At 53.2% G+C, this 17,821-nt stretch overlaps 6 protein-coding genes across 6 annotated transcripts; 5 read left to right on the top strand and 1 right to left on the bottom strand.

Moving 5' to 3' along the window:
• Positions 1 to 294: 294 nt before the first annotated feature.
• Positions 295 to 1,455, top strand: GUITHDRAFT_90384 (hypothetical protein; the record flags this gene model as incomplete). Its single annotated transcript, XM_005821674.1, has 2 exons — positions 295 to 515; positions 846 to 1,455. 2 exons carry the CDS (start codon positions 295 to 297, stop codon positions 1,441 to 1,443), a joined length of 819 nt encoding a protein of 272 aa, XP_005821731.1. The 3' UTR covers positions 1,444 to 1,455.
• A 1,374-nt stretch (positions 1,456 to 2,829) lies between these two features.
• On the top strand, positions 2,830 to 5,203 carry GUITHDRAFT_119059 (hypothetical protein; the record flags this gene model as incomplete). Its single annotated transcript, XM_005821673.1, has 8 exons — positions 2,830 to 3,284; positions 3,901 to 3,978; positions 4,031 to 4,082; positions 4,260 to 4,334; positions 4,435 to 4,508; positions 4,576 to 4,626; positions 4,803 to 4,902; positions 5,093 to 5,203. The coding sequence occupies 8 exons, from the start codon at positions 2,830 to 2,832 to the stop codon at positions 5,201 to 5,203; spliced, it is 996 nt and encodes a 331-aa protein (XP_005821730.1).
• Positions 5,204 to 5,526: 323 nt separating this feature from the next.
• On the bottom strand, positions 5,527 to 6,618 carry GUITHDRAFT_155646 (hypothetical protein; the record flags this gene model as incomplete). The annotated part of the gene is made up of 4 exons (XM_005821672.1): positions 5,527 to 5,791; positions 5,981 to 6,040; positions 6,393 to 6,478; positions 6,524 to 6,618. The coding sequence occupies 4 exons, from the start codon at positions 6,613 to 6,615 to the stop codon at positions 5,685 to 5,687; spliced, it is 345 nt and encodes a 114-aa protein (XP_005821729.1). The 3' UTR covers positions 5,527 to 5,684.
• Positions 6,619 to 7,957: 1,339 nt separating this feature from the next.
• GUITHDRAFT_146966 (hypothetical protein) lies at positions 7,958 to 10,906 on the top strand (the record flags this gene model as incomplete). Its single annotated transcript, XM_005821671.1, has 11 exons — positions 7,958 to 8,279; positions 8,337 to 8,389; positions 8,555 to 9,043; positions 9,184 to 9,363; positions 9,549 to 9,641; positions 9,691 to 9,750; positions 9,866 to 9,938; positions 10,011 to 10,209; positions 10,509 to 10,575; positions 10,718 to 10,780; positions 10,865 to 10,906. The coding sequence occupies 11 exons, from the start codon at positions 7,958 to 7,960 to the stop codon at positions 10,904 to 10,906; spliced, it is 1,641 nt and encodes a 546-aa protein (XP_005821728.1).
• A 1,082-nt stretch (positions 10,907 to 11,988) lies between these two features.
• Positions 11,989 to 13,408, top strand: GUITHDRAFT_119057 (hypothetical protein; the record flags this gene model as incomplete). Its single annotated transcript, XM_005821670.1, has 3 exons — positions 11,989 to 13,005; positions 13,076 to 13,204; positions 13,259 to 13,408. The coding sequence occupies 3 exons, from the start codon at positions 11,989 to 11,991 to the stop codon at positions 13,406 to 13,408; spliced, it is 1,296 nt and encodes a 431-aa protein (XP_005821727.1).
• Positions 13,409 to 15,367: 1,959 nt separating this feature from the next.
• Positions 15,368 to 16,344, top strand: GUITHDRAFT_155645 (hypothetical protein). Its single transcript, XM_005821669.1, has 4 exons — positions 15,368 to 15,659; positions 15,712 to 15,811; positions 15,859 to 16,255; positions 16,309 to 16,344. The coding sequence occupies exons 1-3, from the start codon at positions 15,522 to 15,524 to the stop codon at positions 15,942 to 15,944; spliced, it is 324 nt and encodes a 107-aa protein (XP_005821726.1). The 5' UTR covers positions 15,368 to 15,521; the 3' UTR covers positions 15,945 to 16,255; positions 16,309 to 16,344.
• The last annotated feature ends 1,477 nt before the right edge of the window (positions 16,345 to 17,821 follow it).

The following is a 17,821-nucleotide window of genomic DNA, read 5'->3' as shown; positions in this document are numbered from 1 at the left end:
TGGGGGAGCGAGAGTAGGAGAGGGAGGTGTAAACTTTGAGGGGAATCCATGTGGTCAGTAAAGACGGGGAAGAGGGAAAGAATCATCATGAAGACGAGCACAAAGGTTTCAATGTATGCCCAAGTAGACAGGAGAAAAACGAGAGGAGAAAAGAGATTTTTCCTCAAACATGCACTTTGCATAACAAGTTTTGTTTCCTGCGGTATGATTCCATGGTAAATTGGTGCTGGTAGCAAGATGCAGCGAGATTGCCATGTCTGTCTTGTGCTGAAAGTGTGAGCGCAGACCAACACCATGAATCGAGTCTACGAGTTCCCCAACGGTGTGAGGTACGAGGGAGAGGTTAACAGGCAGGGTCTTCCTGAGGGGCAAGGGACGATAGTCTACCCTGATGGATCCAACTACGAGGGAGAGTGGAAGAATGGGATGAAGGACGGGAGGGGGAGACAGGTGTTCACCGAGTCAGAGGAGTATGAAGGTGAGTGGAAGAATAACAAGAAGCACGGGGTTGGAACGTACGTGTTTGCGAATGGAGACGCCTACGTCAACGGCAATTACCACCAGGACAAGCGGCAGGGATTTGGCAAGTATGTTCATGCCAATGGAGTTGAGTACATCGGGAACTGGGAAGACGGGCAGCGATCAGGGCAGGGGGTAGAAACCTATCCCAACGGCGACAAGTATGACGGAGCATGGAGCTTTGACCTGAAACAGGGTTATGGGACCATGACCTATGCTGATGGAGGGAAGTATGTAGGGTTCTGGGACAAGGGAGTCAAGTGCGGAGCAGGAAAGTGCTTGCTCTCAGACGGGAGCAGGTACGAGGGAGAGTTCTTCGGCGACAGGAGGGACGGGAAGGGTGTGTACGTGTACAAGGATGGGTCGGTGTACCAGGGAGACTGGGTGAATGACCTGAGGCATGGGGAGGGGATCATCACATACCCCAACGGTGAGCGATACAGTGGGCAGTGGTCGCAGGGATACAGCGAAGGAGAGGGAGAGGCGTTCTATGCTGACGGCGGTCACTACATGGGAGAGTGGGAGAGAGGGAGGAGGCAGGGGCGCGGTATGTACACCTTTGCCAACCTCGACACCTACGATGGGGAGTGGGACAAGGACCTGGTTCATGGCAAAGGAGTGTACAACGCACATGGGAACGGGATCTACACGGGAGAGTTCAAGTACGGGCAGCGGGAGGGCTCGGGGACTTTAGTGCATGTCAACGGCGACGAGTTCACTGGTGAATGGTTCGAGGACAAGCCCAATGGTCGAGGAGTGTACAAGTCAGCCAAGGACGGCAGCACGTTCGTGGGTGACTGGAAGGATGGGAAGCGACATGGAACCGGCATCCTGGAGCTGATCGATGGATCCCCGTGCCGCGATGAGTGGTTCAGAGGCGTGCTCGCCGTTCGCTTCATGCCGAAACAAACTGAAGTGGATTAAAGCGATGGGCAGGAATGTTTTTTTTCTTTTTGCTGGGATTGTTTCATGTTAGTTTCTTGGTCTTTCTTTGATCTAGGTGTTCGAGGCGATCTCTGTGTTATCGTACATACATACCTCATTTTACACTGTTGAACAACATTACAGGTTGTCTCATGCTACATTCTTGCTACTCGCCTCTTGAGATTTCCACCAGTCATCCGACTCATTGCTGCAAGATGTGCACTGGAAGTGAATGCACGACAAATTTTCTAATGTGATTAAGTTCACATGTCACAGGAATGAAGCATCCATCACATCAAATCATCATCACATTGATGAGGACTGAACCCTCGGGATGGACATGTGTCAGTCACGGCGAACAAACAAACTAACACACAAGATTGCACCTTACTTGTACATGATCTAGAATCATACTTATACATGATCTCATATCTTACTTGTACATGATCTCGTATCATACTCTTACATGATCTCATAATCATACTCACGTATGATCTCACATCTCTACTGCTCCATATCCTTCGGTATCTTTTCTCATTGCGACATCTTGTTCATTCCATGCTGCTGCGACTGCTGCATGTTGTTGGCGGACATCCTAATCTGGGCATCAAGTATCAATAGGGGGTAGGGGTACTTTTTAAATCCCTAGTACCGGGTTATTTTCTACGTGCTTGCAACTCAAAGGAAGGGGTGGTAATCAAATTCTTGTGGGATCAGGGAATTTGACCTACTCACATGGGAATGCGTGGACGTGTCGAAAATGTTCGCGGGGGGGTAGGAGAGGAGAGAGGAGAGAGGAGGGAGGAGGGAGGAGAGAGGAGTGAGAGTTGTAGAATAGAGCAGGAAGGGGGGGCGGGTGGGGGGGGAGAGAGAGAGCGGGGAGAGGAGGAGACAAGACAAGAAGGACTACACTACAAGACAAAAGCAGTACACAGAGGAGGAGAGCAAGAGCCAGTGAGACGATACGAAGATAATCTTACCAGGTTTGATTTCAGGTCCGGAATACGTTTAGGTTGCCATGGGAAAACAATTCTGGTGAAACCTGGTAAAACTCTTCCTTCTCCCCCTCTTCCTCCCTTCACCTCCGTTCCATCTTGCATCCTCCCTCCTCCCTCCTCCCTCCTCCCTCCTTCTTTCTCATCCCTCCTCGATGGACTACATTCCACATTCAGCTGCTCTCCCGTCTCGGATCTTCGTTTTGTTCCTTCTGTGTAACCTTGCGATCTTGCTTACAACTTTCTTGTTCAGAAATCTGTTGAGAAGAAAGTAGCTAAAGGAAGGGGAGAAGGAGGGAAGACTAAGGGAGAACAGGCGAGAAGGAAGGGGCAGGAAGAGAGGAGCTAGGTCAAGGAGGAAGTAGGGGCAGAGCGCTGGACCGAGCAAGGCATGTCGGGATACATTGAGGTCAGCGACGAAGACAGGAGATGGGCAGCATCGTCATACTCGGAGGAGACCATCTTCAGAGGCCCATGCGGACCTGTCTTCAACATGCTTGACTGGCTGCTGGATCAGCTGAAGGAGCAGTCGTCCTCAAGGATCGCCGTCCTCCTGCTGGGGCTCCTGTTTCTCATCGGTCTGGGGAATACCATCATTGAGGACGAGAGGGTGCCGGTGCTGGTGAAGGGAGGAGAACAGTGTGCGGCGGAGGAGGACCTCCTGGACCAGGAGGGACACCGTTGCCGAGTGGAGGACAAGTTGGCCATTGGCTTCCTCAGCATGGAGCGCTGGGTGACATGCGCTGACTTCACGCGAGGAGGGAAGATACTGGCTGGCTCGCAAGACGACTCGGGGAATTTCTGGTATGACGTCAAAGACAGGCACAAGGTCGCGTTCTTCTACAGGTCCAGCCCTCCTGCTCCTTCCTTACCCTCCTTCCTGCTCCCCTGCCCCACTTGCTCCTTGTTGCTGCTCCTGCTCCTGCTCCTGCTCCTGCTCCTGCTCCTGCTCCTGCTCCTGCTCCTGCTCCTGCTCCGTGCCCCCTTCTCTCCTATACCGTACTCTTCCTCCTCCACCACCGCCTCCCCCCCTCTCCTCCTCCGTGCCCTCTCCTCCCTCTGCTGTGTCTTCCTCCTCCCCTCTTCGAGTCTCCCTCATGCTTCTTCAACTTCTTCTCTACTCGCTGACGAGTCAACAGCACCTGCAACCCGACGTGCGCGTCTGAGAGTGATCGCTACTTCGCGAAAGTTCCTTCATGCGATCATGGAATTTGCAAAGGAGGAATGTAGGACGAAAATACCCTCCCTCCCCCCTCTCCCCGTTCCCCTCTTCCCCTTCCCCCTCCTCGTCCTCCTCGTCCTCCTCGTCCTCCTCGTCCTCCTCGTCCTCCTCGTACTCCTCGTCCTCCTCCGGCTCTCCTTGCTCCTCCTCCCCCCGCTTCTCTTGCTCCTGCTCCACCTCCTACCAGACATTCTTGTCTCGCTGCTCCTGCTGCTCTCATGGTCTCAAGGACCCGGCCAGGTGCAAGGTGGGTGACAACAACGCTATCGCGTGGCTGGGGAGCAGGTGGACGGGAAACTTCTGGTCTGAACCTTCTGTGTGAGTCCAGCTGGTCTCTTGCAGATCCTCGGGCTGAGCTGGGGTCGTGCAGGTACAAATGCCAAGAGACTCCAAGCTCTCGTCCCGGGATAGAAGCGATCGAGGTGAGGAGGAGCGGGTGGAGGGAGAACGAAGCGAGTGTAGGAGGAGACGAGAACGCAGGATTGGAGGAGTTGAAGTAGGAGGAAAGGAGAAGAAGATGATGAAGAAGAAGAAAATGAGGAGGAGGAGGCGGAGGAGGAGGTCGTGGTTGTGGTAGAATGAAACTGACATGAGCACAGGCAGGCTCCGAGAACGGAAAGAAGATGGGGAAGGTGAAGGAGGGAGAATATTTTTATGATCCCACGAAAGCAGCGGTGAGGGGAGGGGAGGATGCAACAGAGGATTATCTTGTGGAGGAGGAGCAGGAGCAGGAGCAGGAGCAGGAGCAGGAGCAGAGACTTAGTGCTTCTGCAGGAAGTTCGGAGGTTCTACGGGGGATGTGCGGGCCCCTGTGCGTGCAACGACAAGTACGACGAGGAGACGAAGAGGTGAAGTGACTTTGACAAGCTGAGAACTTGTTTTTTCCCTGTTCACACTTGTTGACGACTTTCAAAGATGCTTCATCACCGATCAAGCTGTTCGAATATTCTTTGACCCCGCACCTAAGTAAGCCTCTGTCTCATTCTTCTCCTCGCGTCCTCTTTGCCCTTTCTACTGATCCTCCTCCTCCTCCTCCTCCTCTCCTCCTCATTCTCCTCCTCGTCCTCTCGTTCTCCTCCTTGCCCTCCTCCTTGCCCTCTCCTCGTCCTCTTTCTCCCGCTCTCTGACAAGTCATCGTCAAGCGCTCCAGGAGACGTGAAGGGAGCAAACCAAGAGACCGTGAACGTGATGAACGCCTACTGCAAGCAACTTGGAGGAGAAATTCAGATGATCAAGCGGCAGGTCAAAATCCCTCTCTTTCTTTCCTCTTTCTTTCCCTCCCACTCCTCCCTCCTCTCTTTCTCCCTACTCTACTCTGATCTGCTCTGTCCCTTCCTCCCCTGCTCCCACAGAGCCCTCGCCCCCGCCCCCACCCGGCCACCGTCACGCTTGCTCACTTGCCCCTTCCTCTTCCACCTCATCTTTCCCTCAGGGCGAACTCTCTGGAGATTTCTCGAGCATGTCCTACCTTCCCTCCGTCAAGCAGCATGTCATCCGCCTCTATCGCTCCTGCGCCCGACATGTTCCCTGCCCGGGCAAATAAACCACCGATGTATCCTCCTCCTCCTCATCTTCCTCCTCCTCCTCCTCTCTTCCTCCTCCTCCTCATCTACGTCTTATCGTCCTAGAGTTTGTCCCTGCACGCTTCCGGTTCTCTGCCGTCGTTGCTCCAGGAGGGAGGAGGAGGAGGAGGAAGGAGGAGGAGGAGATGAATCCTGGAGGGGAGGACAAGCGTACAGTGGTAGAAGATTGAGGGAGGAAAATGAGATGCTTGAGTTGGGGGACGAGGTAAGACAATTTCGAGAAGGTGGTGGTGGTGGAAGATGAGGAGGCGAAGGAGTAGGGAGAAGAAGGGGAGATCAGTTTCAAGCATGATGGTTTCTAGTTTACATACGATGACAAACAAAGTACAGGCACCTTCATCTCCTTCTCTTATCATCGTCACACATCATCATCATCATCAACATCATCATCATCTCCTCCCTACCTCCGTCTCCCCTTTACTCGTCCTCTTCGCTCCTACATCACATCCGAACTGATGGGATCTGCGAGAAAGAAAACCCCGGTTCTCCTCGCCATGCGTAGAAAGCGATGCGGGCGATGTAGAACCCTGGAACGAAACTAACGAGACCTGAGATGAGAAGAGCGAGGAACAGGGAGAGGCAAGGAGAGGAGAGGAGAGGAGAGGAGAGGAGAGGAGTGGAGAGGAGAGGAGAGGAGAGGAGAGGAGAGGAGAGGAGAGGAGAGGAGAGGAGAGGAGAGGAGAGGAGAGGAGAGGAGAGGAGGTTAGATTGGTAGTCAACATTGCATTCAAATTCACCAAGGGCGAGGAAAGTGAAAGCTGGCTGCTTCCATCCTTGACCGGGGAAGAAATAATCTGGCAAGGCACAACAATGAGAAGGGCATGGCAAACAACAAGATCAAGTCAGAGAAGGAAGCAGAAATTCCACCGATTCACATCTCGTGCAAGCAGAAATCAGCAAGCAGCTCCCAGTGTTCAGACATGGTACAAGTTGCCCCGAGAACAGAGTCCAAAGAGACATCCGACCAACTCCCCGACACGAGACACTTCGCTGACACCCATAAGATCTCAAAGTACAGGAAGCCTCGACAAACTAAGAACTCAAGCAAGCATCTATAAGCATTGAACAACTCATCAAAACTGCTGCTGCTGCTGCTGCTGCTGCTCCTCCTCCTCCTCCTCCTCCTTTTCATGCTCATGCTTCAACCTGCATCAATCGCTCCTGTCGTGATAAGAATGCAGACGATCAACAGTCCTGTTCCCACCAGGAACAGCATGACTGCCAACACGATCGAGCTTATGGAGCTGTTAGCTTGCGACGCAGCATCAGCAAATTCTTACTGCGTTGGAGGGCCCTGCCTCTGTGAAATGAGACGAGCTCGATCCGTATGCTCCTCCTGCTCCTCCGCATCCCATGTATCGCCCAACCCCATCCTGTTCACCGCCAATCATGTTTGTCAGGTCGCAAGCAGAACATAGTTTGTTTCTGTTCATGAAACCCTTTATGCGGGGTTGTTCCCGCGCTTTTCCGTCCTCTCTTCGTCTCACTCTGACTGTAGATTGTTCTCTTCCTCTCACTTGCTACTATCTCGCAGCATCTCTCTCTCTCTCTCTCTCTCTCTCGCCTACCTGCTCCTTGACCCATGTCACTCCCGCAACAAACCACAGCAAACATCATGATACAGCAACATGGTACATTTCTGCTGCTTTCTCGGTACTTTTCTCGCATTCATCCTTAATTCAATCTTCATACTAATGAGATGCACAATTCTCTCTTCTCCCTTCCCTCTCCTCCCATTGCGCCAGGTCGATCATCTTGGCGAAGAGAAACATTCATCAGGGCAGCCCAATGTTTCGCACCACTAGTCCTCGTCCTGCCATTACCGTACGATAAACACGACATCTTCATCTTCTTCCACCTCCACGTATTCTATTCAAATCTCTCCGCTAACCATCTTCATGCCTCCTTTAATCATCCTGCTTTCAACTTCGCAATGAAACTTTTGAACATACCATCCGCTCCAAGCCTTCCTCTTCCTCAACTTCCTTCAGCCGTCTATGTCATCATCATCCTCATCTCTATCCACTCATCTTTGTCCTCCTGCTCCTGCTCCTGCTCCTCCCCTCCCGCTCCTCCCTCCCCGCCCTTGCTGGCATTCCTTTCCACCATACGCCGGGTCCACGGCAGGAACAAAGATCTCTTGATTCTGGCTGTTATTTTCCGCCAGGGTCAGAGCTTGACATGAATTACATATGACTGCACTTGAGAAAACTTCAAGCTTTGATAACAAGGCAGTCACTCGCCTATCAGAGTTTTGCTCTCCAAATCTGAACAAAGTCAAACAATTTCCCAAAAGTTTCATGAAATATTCAATTTTTACCACAAAATGATTTCATCATTTACTACTACTATTATTAGTTTTTGTCAAAACATCGGGGCAGCGATTCCTGTCTGCGAAACGTTTCGGCTGACCTGTTTGCGACTGCCCATGCGCGGGACGAGGGAAGGAGGAGCAGGCGAGGAAGTACGGCACGAGAGGAGAGGAAGGAGAGGAAGGAGATCAAGAAGAGGCAGGGGACGAAGGAGGAACGAAGGAGGGGGAGGTAAAGCATTGAAAGCGACACAAGCGAAAACGGTGACGGCGAGGCTAGGATAGCAGGAAATCGCCGGGGAAGCGAGACCACAATGGAGTACTGCCACTGCTGATCGTGAGCCGACATAGTCTTGTATCATTGGGTGTAGAGCAGCTGCGTGACAACCCCCCATTGGCGAGTATGACGGAGGTCGTGAGGATTTCAGAGGAGGCAGGGAAGGAGTATGGGATGGTGGAGCTGTTGAAGAAGTGGAAGCTACCAGATCAATATCACAGCAAGATGTCGGAGAGGTGGAGATGTAAAATCGCCCCGACGGCCAGGAGCGAGGAGGAGATAAAGCAACACCTGCTGGATGGATCGCCGGTGCTCGTGGATCCTAGGTACGGGAAGGCAGCTTGCGATCAGGTGGGAGGAGACTGCCTAGACTTCCTGGTCAACGACGAGACGAGAAACAAGTTTCCACGGCCGAAGATCGCGTTTGTAGCGGGTTGGGGAAGGCCAGGTAACCATCCCGGTAGCTGGGAGTTCAGAGTCGGTTGAATCCTCCTTCCCGCTGCAGGAACCATCCTAGCAGACGACGAGGAGCTCAGAGTGGTAGAATCGTTCGAGCAGGTGTAATATCCATCAATGCGTCGATGCAGCTTCTGATGATGACCCTCCTCCTCCAACCTCTGTCCCTATCCCTGTATGGCCCCTGATCCCTGTCCGTCCGTCCGTCCGTCCGTCCCTTTCCCTCCCTCCCTCCCTCCCTCCCTTCCTCTCCCTTTTTCCCGACAGGTTCTCAGCTCAGACAAGCCGCTGAATCTCCAGATGTTCCACAGGGAAGACGATGGGGCACCCAGGATCCCCAAGCTCCCTCAGGCTCTTCAGTGGCCGCTGCCGGAGCTGCTAGGAGCCGGGCCGACAGGAGGACGGGAAGGAGGAGGAGAAGACGGAGGAGCAGGGGAGGGGGGAGGAGAAGGCGGGTGGAGGGCACGGCATACCTGCGACATGGCGACGCGGCTAAGCGCTAAGGGAGCGCTGACCTGGTGGCACCTTGACGACGGAGGGGAGTTCGTGTTTCAAGTGGGGCTGCCATTGAGGGAGGACAGGAAGATGGAAGGCCCGGTGCTGCTGGGACCGAACGGGAAGCCGGTGGTGAAGTTGTTCATCTTTGCTGAGAAGGATGCGTACGACTTCATCATACAAGACATCGAGAGCAACAAGACGAGTAGGTTCAATCACCTGCATCTCTTCGACACCCCCTCCTCCTGCCTGCCTGACAAGGTTCGTACGCTCGCACGATGTAGATGGGGGAGATGCATACACTGTTTGCTCGTCAATGTGTTGGACAAGCTTGTATCTTATGCTCGCCTCGCTTGTTTGATGGGCTTCTTCCATGGTTGACTGTCACGAACTGTTGGCAGAGTTGTAGCAGCATAGAGGAGGAGGATGATAACGATGCTCTGCCCACTTTCTGGATCGCAGCGTTGGAAGCAGGGGGAAGCCCGCTCCTGTCCCCCCCCAACGTCCCGCACCTGGTCATCACGCTGCAGGATTGTGTTATGGTGGAGGAGCGGGCAATCAGTATCTTCTTCCTAGACGAGGTCTCTTGCCACGTCACTACTCGCCCCCTCCCTCCTCCCTCCTGCTGCCACTTGTTCGTTGATATGTGTCATCTGTCGTGTTGGATACATGCTTCACAGTGGGTGGTTCCTAGTGTAGAACTCGCATGCGATCTGAGAGTCGTGTTGCCTTCCTTGTGAGGATTCATGAGATGATTGTTGTCCAGGTCATTTACTTCCTGGAGAAAGCTTCCAAGGATTGGGACCAGCGCCCTATTATCTATCCTTTCATCAACGAGACAATGAAGGACGACGACGAGGTGAGAACAGAAGCAAGCTCAAGGGATTATGTTCAATGTCTGTGCGCAGATAAATCGACATGTCATCGCGGTGCTCGAGAGGGTTGCGAGTGAGACCAACGATGACAGGGTAAGTACCAGCGTTGCGAGGGCGAACTAGAGCGGGTTGGTGGTTGGATCAGGACAGGAGACAGGAGGGAAGGGGCGGGGGCAAGAGTTGAGAGGGAATGACTGCTGCTTTCAAGGTTCTGATCCGCATAAGAGAGTCTTTGCGATCTTTGACGAGGGGGATGGGCGAGCACGTTGCAATGAGTCAAGGTAGGGGGAAGACTGAACTGACTGACTGAATAACTGACTGAATCTCCTTCCTCACTCGCTGCTGGCTTGCAGAGACCCTCGCAAGAGTGAACAAGCTGGTTCACAACACCCGCCTTTCCTCCTTGCCCCATGATCGCCGTTCGGCGATGCAGGTAAAGTTCGCACGCTGCCTTGACCCTGCGTGCTGCTTCGATCCCATCCTGGTCCTCTCCGTCACCTCCTCTTCCTCCCAGACCCGCACGTTCTCACTTGTCTTGATCTCCAGGCGAAGGTCTTCGAGTCCTTCAAGTCCAAAGCGCCAAGGGGCGTTACCCTCTTGCCGAATAAGAAGTGATCCCTCCCTGACATGCTCTTTCTGTTTCCTCTTTCTTTCTAGATCTGCCTTGTCCTGCTTGCCCCTCCCTTCTCTCCTCTCCTCTCCTCTCCTCTCCTCTCCTCTCCTCTCCTCTCCTCTCCTCTCCTCTCCTCTCCTCTCCCCCCCCCCTCGCTCTTTTCCTCTCTCTTCAGAATCCCTTCATCTCTCCTCTACTCTGCCCTCACGCGTGCGCTCCCTTCTGATTCTCCTTCCAGGTGGGCGGCGCATGTGCATGTCGGGGGCTGCCCATGGTGGGGATGTATCCGACAGACAAAGGAGGAGGTCCTGTTGCTCCTGCTCCTCTTCATGCCCCCTTTTCCTCTGTCGTCAACCTTCCATGCTTTCTTGACCCTCAGCCCCTTTCCCGCTCTCATCTCCCAGGGCTCTACCCCTTCCCATGCTCTGACGCCAAGTTGATTCGCAGGCATTAAAGGACAGAAAGGAGATGCTTGCAGCAAGGAAGGAAGGCACAGAGGCCTTTCGGCAGGTCAGCTTCCTCCTCCTCCCTTCCATCCTCCTCCTCCTTCCTTCCGCCAGCGCTCCTCTCCTCCCTCTTACCATCTCCCTTCAGTTCCTTCAGGACATGAAACGAAGGGGTCCCGGATCCGTCTGATCGCGAATCTTGTCCTTTTAATGACTGATGAGAAGCAAAGGCAAACCCGAGCAAACAAAGGAGGGGAGGATAAACCCTACAAACCCGCCTCAATAAAATACTAGGAAACGGAGGAAGCAGCGAAAACCGCTACTCCAACCACGCAAGCGACGGCATGCACGACAAGCAGGGGAACAAGGATCAGGACAAAGAGCAGTAGAAGGCTCCTGCGAGGAGGACGGCAAGACCCATGCGAGAGCGATACTGCCGAAACAGACGAGCACGCAAACGATCAGTTCTTTTGAAAAGTTCTTTTTGTTTTTTTTTTGAGTTTCTTTTTTTGAAAGAAAAAGCTGGTAAGTATGTCTTTACAAGGGGAATGTGTCTTGAGATATTGAGGACTGACATGTTTCAGTCAATAAGACATGTTCGAGCAAGCGATGAAGGGCAAGAGGAAAAGGAGAAGCAAGGAGAGGAGAGGAGAGGAGAGGAGAGGAGAGGAGAGGAGAGGAGAGGAGAGGAGAGGAGAGGAGAGGAGAGGAGAGGAGAGGAGAGGAGACAGACAAGATGTAGATATGTAAACAGATGGAGCAATAGATAAGTAGACAGGTAAACAAGTAGACAGGTAAACAGGTACATCGGCTTTTGTCATGATGAGTTCGAAGTAGCATCAGCAGAACCAAGAAGCTCCGCGACTACTTAGAATATTAGATCAAAGGCTGAAACTCGTCTGACATGGTATGGTACGGCAGAACTATCCGGGTGATGACCAGGACGCGACTAGCATGCAAGCCATGCAAGGATTCGAGGAGTAAGTGTGATAACTTCCAACCTTGCACGAGGTGAGAGTGTGGAAAGAAGCTTAGCTTGCTTCTGCTGCTGTGTGCACATGTTGATATCACTCTTATCCATTATCACAACACAAACATGACAGTTGTGAAAAATCCCCTTTCGCAAGTCCAGTCCTTCTCTTCTTCGTAGACAACAAGCATTTCTAGCCTTGTCAAGCCCTGCTTGACCTTGTGTAGCATTCTTATCTCTTCCATGCTTGTTTCCAGTGGCGGATTCGTATCCTAAGATTCGGCACATGTGCGATGAGTGACATGTTACGGTGTACCACCAGATGTTTGGCCAGCGACATCGCGGACCAATGCATCAGGGTCAGGGAGGCAAGCGAGTTCAAGCAGAGGGGCTCGATTGCTTGCATTCCTTGCCGGCGGTCAAAGGTAAAGTGCGACGAGGGTCGCCCGTGCTTGCGCTGCAAGCGCCAGCACAAGGAAGCAAATTGCACCTACGAAGATCCCGAGTTCATCCCGTCGCACATGTTGGCATTGACACAAAGGGAGGACGAGGCTGTGGATGGCCGGTGTCTAGAAGCTGTACATGCCCCATCGGATGACACTTTGCCGACGAGCCGGCCAGTTCGCATGCAGGAGCTGCAGGTAGAGAGGCCGATCGACTTCTGGATCCGCAGCCTCTCCTTCGATAGACCGTCCCTGCTGCGCGAGCATATGAACTCCATGGGCTGGCCGGACCGAGTGCTGGCCCGACATTGGGAGTTCGGCTTCAGCTCCAAGGAGCTGATGAACATCTTCGTCTCGCTTCCTCCTTACCTGCAGCAGGTGACGCGACGAGCGCTGCATGCCGTCGAGATTATCATGGCGGACAAGATGGAGAAGAAAGCTCGGGCTCCGCAAGCGAAGCTGCTGATGGAGAGCGAGACGGCATCGGAGCATGACCTGGAGCTTGAAAGGAGTTTGTATCGGCAGCAGAGCTTCGGGGTGATCAAGCAGCATCTGCATCCATCTACGGGGAAGCGGGCGCATGTGTACATATCGGATATCCTGTGCAAAATCATCGGGCTACATGCGGAGGAGGCGCTGGCGAGGATCGCGAGCAGGGAGCTGTCGCTGATCACGACGGAGTTCAACTACTTGTGCTACGTAATGTTCGGGACCTGGTTGTATGCGACGAGCCCGGGGCGACCGCTGAAACTCTACACGCGCATCCGAGATCTAGGGAGCAGCGGGGATACAGGCTGCGTGGTGACGAGGTTTGTGCAGCAGCAGGAGTTCGACTGCCATGGGCGGGTGAGGTCGATGAAGACGTACATGCTGCCGGTGAGACTTGCATGGGGGAGGGGGAAGGAGAGAGAGGAGGGAGGCAGGGAGGCTGACTGGGAAGCTGCAGCTGGACAAGGAAGGGCTGGAGACCTCGGCGGAGCCGCCGGGGAGTGCCGCTGCTCTGTTTGAAAAGCACATGAGAGGAGGGAAGGACTACAAGACTTGGATGAACGACTTCGAGTCCGACATGTTCGCGGTGAGCAGGAGAGGCTGGCTGCTTGCTGTAGCGACTGACGGTGGGAGGGAGCAGGGGGAGACGATCTTGGGGATGCAGAAGTCGAAGCAGGGGATGGAGCGGCTGGAGGCGCTTGGGAGGGACCTGGAGCGGATGTACCATCCGTTTGTGGAGCATGCAGAGAGGATCCTGCACCGGGAAGGACAGTTCAATGGAATGTTTTGATCGGATAACTTGCTAAGTTCAACTCTGCCAAGTCTGGTTAGTTCGCCGCTCAGTACGGACTTTTGAAGGCTACCGCCCGTGTGTGCGGCCTGTGACTCGTCCGAGGTCTTCTCAGCCGCATGACCGTTCAAGGGTTATTAGTATGCAGTGCTGAGCAGTGGCGCCGCCCCGTGACTGCCGCCCGGCCGGGCCGCCGGCAGGCTACCGCGGCTCCGCTAGTAGGCTAGTACGGTCAGTACGGTATGCCTCTCAGTGGGCCCCGGGGCCTGCCGGAGTCCGACGGTGGCGCGCCGGGTCACGGAGTCCCGCCCCGTGACTTCCCGGTCCCGGGCCAGACCGTATGGTCACCCGAGTGCCTGGACTCGGGAGGGCACTGATGGCAGGATCCTCGCTGGTCCACCCGGGCGGCGGGACGCGGCCCCGCAAGGCGGCGCCCGGCCCGGCGGCGGCGCCGGGACTGTTACAGTGTTGACCGTTGGCACCGGCCCGGTTCCGAATAACTAGGCCTACTGAGGAGCCTGTCCCCGCCTTTCCTCCGAGTCGGATACCTGAGGTATAGTAGTGAAAAGGCTTGCAAGGGAACCACAGGGGTGGGGGGTGGTTTGAGAGGGGTGGGGGGTAACGGCATACTGGAGGAAGGGTCCTAGGATCATGATTCTTACGGCAGTCCTCATCTAGGACAAGGGGTGGTAGAGAGAATGAAATCTGGGGTGGTAGATGGGTGCAACTCGCTGAGCATTGAAATCAGGGGGTGGGTGGTGAATGGAAGGCTTGAAGACCTCTACTCTTGAGCACATCGAAGGGGGTACAGCCTCGTGAGAGGGGGGTAGTAGGGTCATTCGAGGACCATAGCGATGAATTGGGGTTGACTATTCCGTGGGGTGGGGGTTGTATGGGCAGATTCCGATGATGGTTGCTAGACAGAAGGGGTACTTTCCCATATTCTAATATATTAAACATAGGGTAGGGTTATGTGAGTTGATCGGATTTGTGGATGTAAATGGGTAGGGTGGGTAGGGGATGGAAGGATTTCAAGTTTGTGGGGTAGGGTGAAAAATGGACCACCCGTTCTTGACACAAAGTGTTCGGAGCAAGTAGGGGTAGTACATAGTGGATTGGTGACATATTTGGGTGGGTAGTATGAGATTGGGGTAGGGGTCATAGGGATACAGTAGGATCGGGGCCTGTGTTTTTACTCAGGAGGGTGGGTAGGTACGAATGAGCTCGATGCAACGCCTGGAGTAGAAGACGGGTGGTTGTTAGGGTGAAGGCAGAAGGGGAAGAGGGGGTAGGGGTATTTTCAGGAGGGGTTCTGTCCTAAAAAGTCGACTTTTATTATTTTTAGTATAGTTTTAATCGCGAGTTTGCGATGGCAAGTGCGATGCAACAGGAGATAGGGGAAGTAGAGGAGGGGGGGGCGAAGGAGGGGGCGAAAGACTTCAAGTCGAAGCAAGAGATCAAATCATACTAGCAAATGATGCGAGCAGATGAGTCAGAAAGAAGCGAACATGCTGAGAAACTTTGAGTTTGTGTGCGAGGTTCGAATGGCGAAGGATGAGGGATGTTCTAGGAAAACACACTTCAAGATATGCACTGGGTGATTCTGTAGAAAATTCGAGGAAGGAAATCAAAAATCGAAACCAAAGGATGAATGTATACACCGCAAAAACAACAAGGAAACGGTCCAAACTAGAGCATGGAAGAAGCATGTTTGAAACAGAGGTACAAATTTGTTTCTGGAATGGTAGAGGAGAGATTTGAAGGAGTTCAGAAAAGACAAGGTGTTGCAGTGAAAAAAGTAAACGAAAACACGCTTCCGCATACGTTTGATAGACAAGAAAAGGTGAAATCAGGACAAGTGTGCGCCTAACATGAGCCAAAAGATAGAACGTGAACATTTATAATCGAGCAGTATGGTTTTGTTCGTTTTTTTTAATTGGAATTGTTGATATTTCCTTCAGGTTCGCCTGCATCTATGTATTGCTTTGTTAAAGCCTGCAATCGAAGACGATTCTCATGAAATGAATCATATTTCATCTTGCATCGGACATGAAATGACGTCGCAGACCCAACGCTACTGAATACCTCTGTGAAGTGTGCATTTTCTATCGAGATGTCATGTTTGAATTGTCACTCGCAAGAAGAAATATATGAAGGTGAGTCAAGATGGATCAAAGAAAGACGACAGAGGCTGGATGGCTCAAAAAAGCCCCTGTCTGGCTCAAAATCGTGCGAAGCTGCGAAGCAAGATGTGATCCTACTTACGAAATCTGAACATGTATCTGACAGTTTCTGCTCAACAGGTTCGACATCTTGATGACACCTTCGGAGTTTGCATATCTCCGGGCGGCATGCGCAGCGCTGCCTTTAGCCTCGGAGCGCTGGAGCAGCTTTCGCAATCTGGTAGTACTGCTTTCTAGCATGAAGTTGAATGAGCATTCAACATTCAGTTGAACGCTCATTCAACTGCTACATTGACATCCTGATCTTGCACATCGAGCTTCATCAAGATTTTGAATGTTTGCATGCTGTCTGAACCTGTGTCGCAGGTCTCTTCGATCGTGTTGACTACATCAGCTGTGCTGCTGGCGGGTCATGCGTGGTGGCATCCTTACTGTCCAACGCCCTTGCGTTGTCTAGAAGGAGCGATGGGGATGCGCGTTTCATAGGACAAGCGGCAGGAGGGCAAGAAGGCTTGCCAGATTCTCTCAAGAAGAAGTCGCGAGCGAGCAAACTCTCTCAAATCTCCCGGTTCTCCGCCTCAGAGTTCATTGAAAGGAGCGTCGAGCAGATCAAACTGATCTGCCAGGACAAGTCCCCAGGAATATATCTTCTTGCTGCCCAGAAGGTATACATCCGATCGCCTTCTGACAGATCCTCTTGACTCTCCTTCATGGCAGGCGTTGATGCTCTCAGTCTCAGTGATCGTCACGCCCATGATCGCGCTAGCGGCTTGTTTCTTCATCGCAGCATCATTGAGCGACGTCCTTGGGGATCCACTCCGCTCGTTGCTCGTGAAGGGCTTCCGCCCCTTCCAGGTGCAAAACAGGAGGAAACCTCTCCCTGGTCTGACTCAGGTCATGCAGCTTGCAGCTGTGTTTGTCTTCTTCGGTCCTGTGTGGGTGGGCCTGTGCTGTGTGGCGACCTCGTGGATGGGCAACGATGACGGGGGAGGAGCGAGCGGCTCGAATTGCAGATGTCTCTGTAGGTACTTAAGTGCTGCCTCGTGTGTCAAAGGTCTTTCCTCTAGTTTCCTTCTCCTTTTCACCTGACGCCCTGCTGATCGCCCAGGAGGAATCAGCAAGGCACCCTTGTGGAGTCAGGTGGCGGCCTACCTTGCAACGAGCATGGCCGGATTGTTTGTGGTCATTATCTTCATGCTACTGGAGGAGAGGTGAGATAGGAGGGGGGAGCGCAGTGTTGCGAGAGCTGTAAAGAAAGTTCTGAATCAAGGGACCTGTGCATGCAAAGGGCAGTGTGGGGATGTGCATGATTGGAGGGCGAGGAAACGAGCAGAAGAAAGGAGTGAAGGAGTTTCCTGAGACCGTTTCCTCCTTCCAGGCTGCTGAAGCATACAATTATCGATGAAGTCATCCTAGTGATCATATGGGGCCTGTGGACAGCAATGATGACCAAGACAACTCTGTTCCATTCTTGTAACGAGAGGACAAGGCAAGCTCCAATTGCTCGATACCTTCACATGTACCTCGTCCTAACTCCCCTCTGCCATCATTGCTGTTCTCCTCCTGACAGACAGCTCTGACAGGGACAAGCAAATGCTCTACGGCCTGCAGGTTGCGATGATTGTTGCAGCTCTCTGGCTCATCTCCAGGGGATGTGTCGAACTGATCTTTCATCGGAGGAGTGGTATCCCTACCTTCCTGAATTTGCTTCCTCCGCTGCTACCTTGAAACACTTCCCTCTCTTACCTTTCCTTGTCTCACAGCATCCTCTCCCTGCTAGCCTGCTGAACTCTGTCTTTCCAGCTTCGAGAGCATACGAGGTGACCTGCTCCTGGCTGCTCGTCCTCATCGCTGTCCGCGACCTGCTGGTCTCATGCATTCACATCCTCCTGCGGGTGCGCATGCGGAGGAACTTCTTGGCGTTCAGCTGCGAGGAGCACAAGGAGCAGGCGATGAGAGGAGTGTTTGAGAACATCGGGGACATCTACTACAACATAGAGTCTCAGATGGCCTCCTCCGCTGCCTCCTCCGCCTCCTCTGCCTCCTCCTCGCTCCGATCCTTATCTTCCAAAACCTTCCACAGCGAGCTTATCGAGCACCTTGCCAAGTTGATGCGGTCATGGAGGACGCTGACACCGAAAGAGCAGATCGATCCCTTCTTGCTTGAACAGACGCCTGACTGCTCCATGCCCTACGTCCTCGTCACAGTTTCTGCTTCCGGCCCTCTCTG

Source organism: Guillardia theta, assembly GCF_000315625.1.
Source record: "Guillardia theta CCMP2712 unplaced genomic scaffold GUITHscaffold_139, whole genome shotgun sequence".
Lineage (NCBI taxonomy): Eukaryota > Cryptophyceae > Pyrenomonadales > Geminigeraceae > Guillardia > Guillardia theta.
The sequence above is the reverse complement of the archived record's forward strand: the minus strand, read 5'-3'. Positions and strand labels throughout refer to the sequence as shown.

What these genes read in the sequence shown, in the direction of transcription:
- GUITHDRAFT_155645 (XM_005821669.1), top strand. Translation starts at nt 15,522, where the DNA reads ATGTCATGTTTGAATTGTCACTCGCAAGAAGAAATATATGAAGGTGAG. An exon ending in GCGAAGCTGCGAAGCAAGAT is followed by an intron (nt 15,660 to 15,711) that starts GTGATCCTACTT and finishes TCTGCTCAACAG; the next exon opens with GTTCGACATCTTGATGACAC. An exon ending in GGAGCAGCTTTCGCAATCTG is followed by an intron (nt 15,812 to 15,858) that starts GTAGTACTGCTT and finishes TTCAACATTCAG; the next exon opens with TTGAACGCTCATTCAACTGC.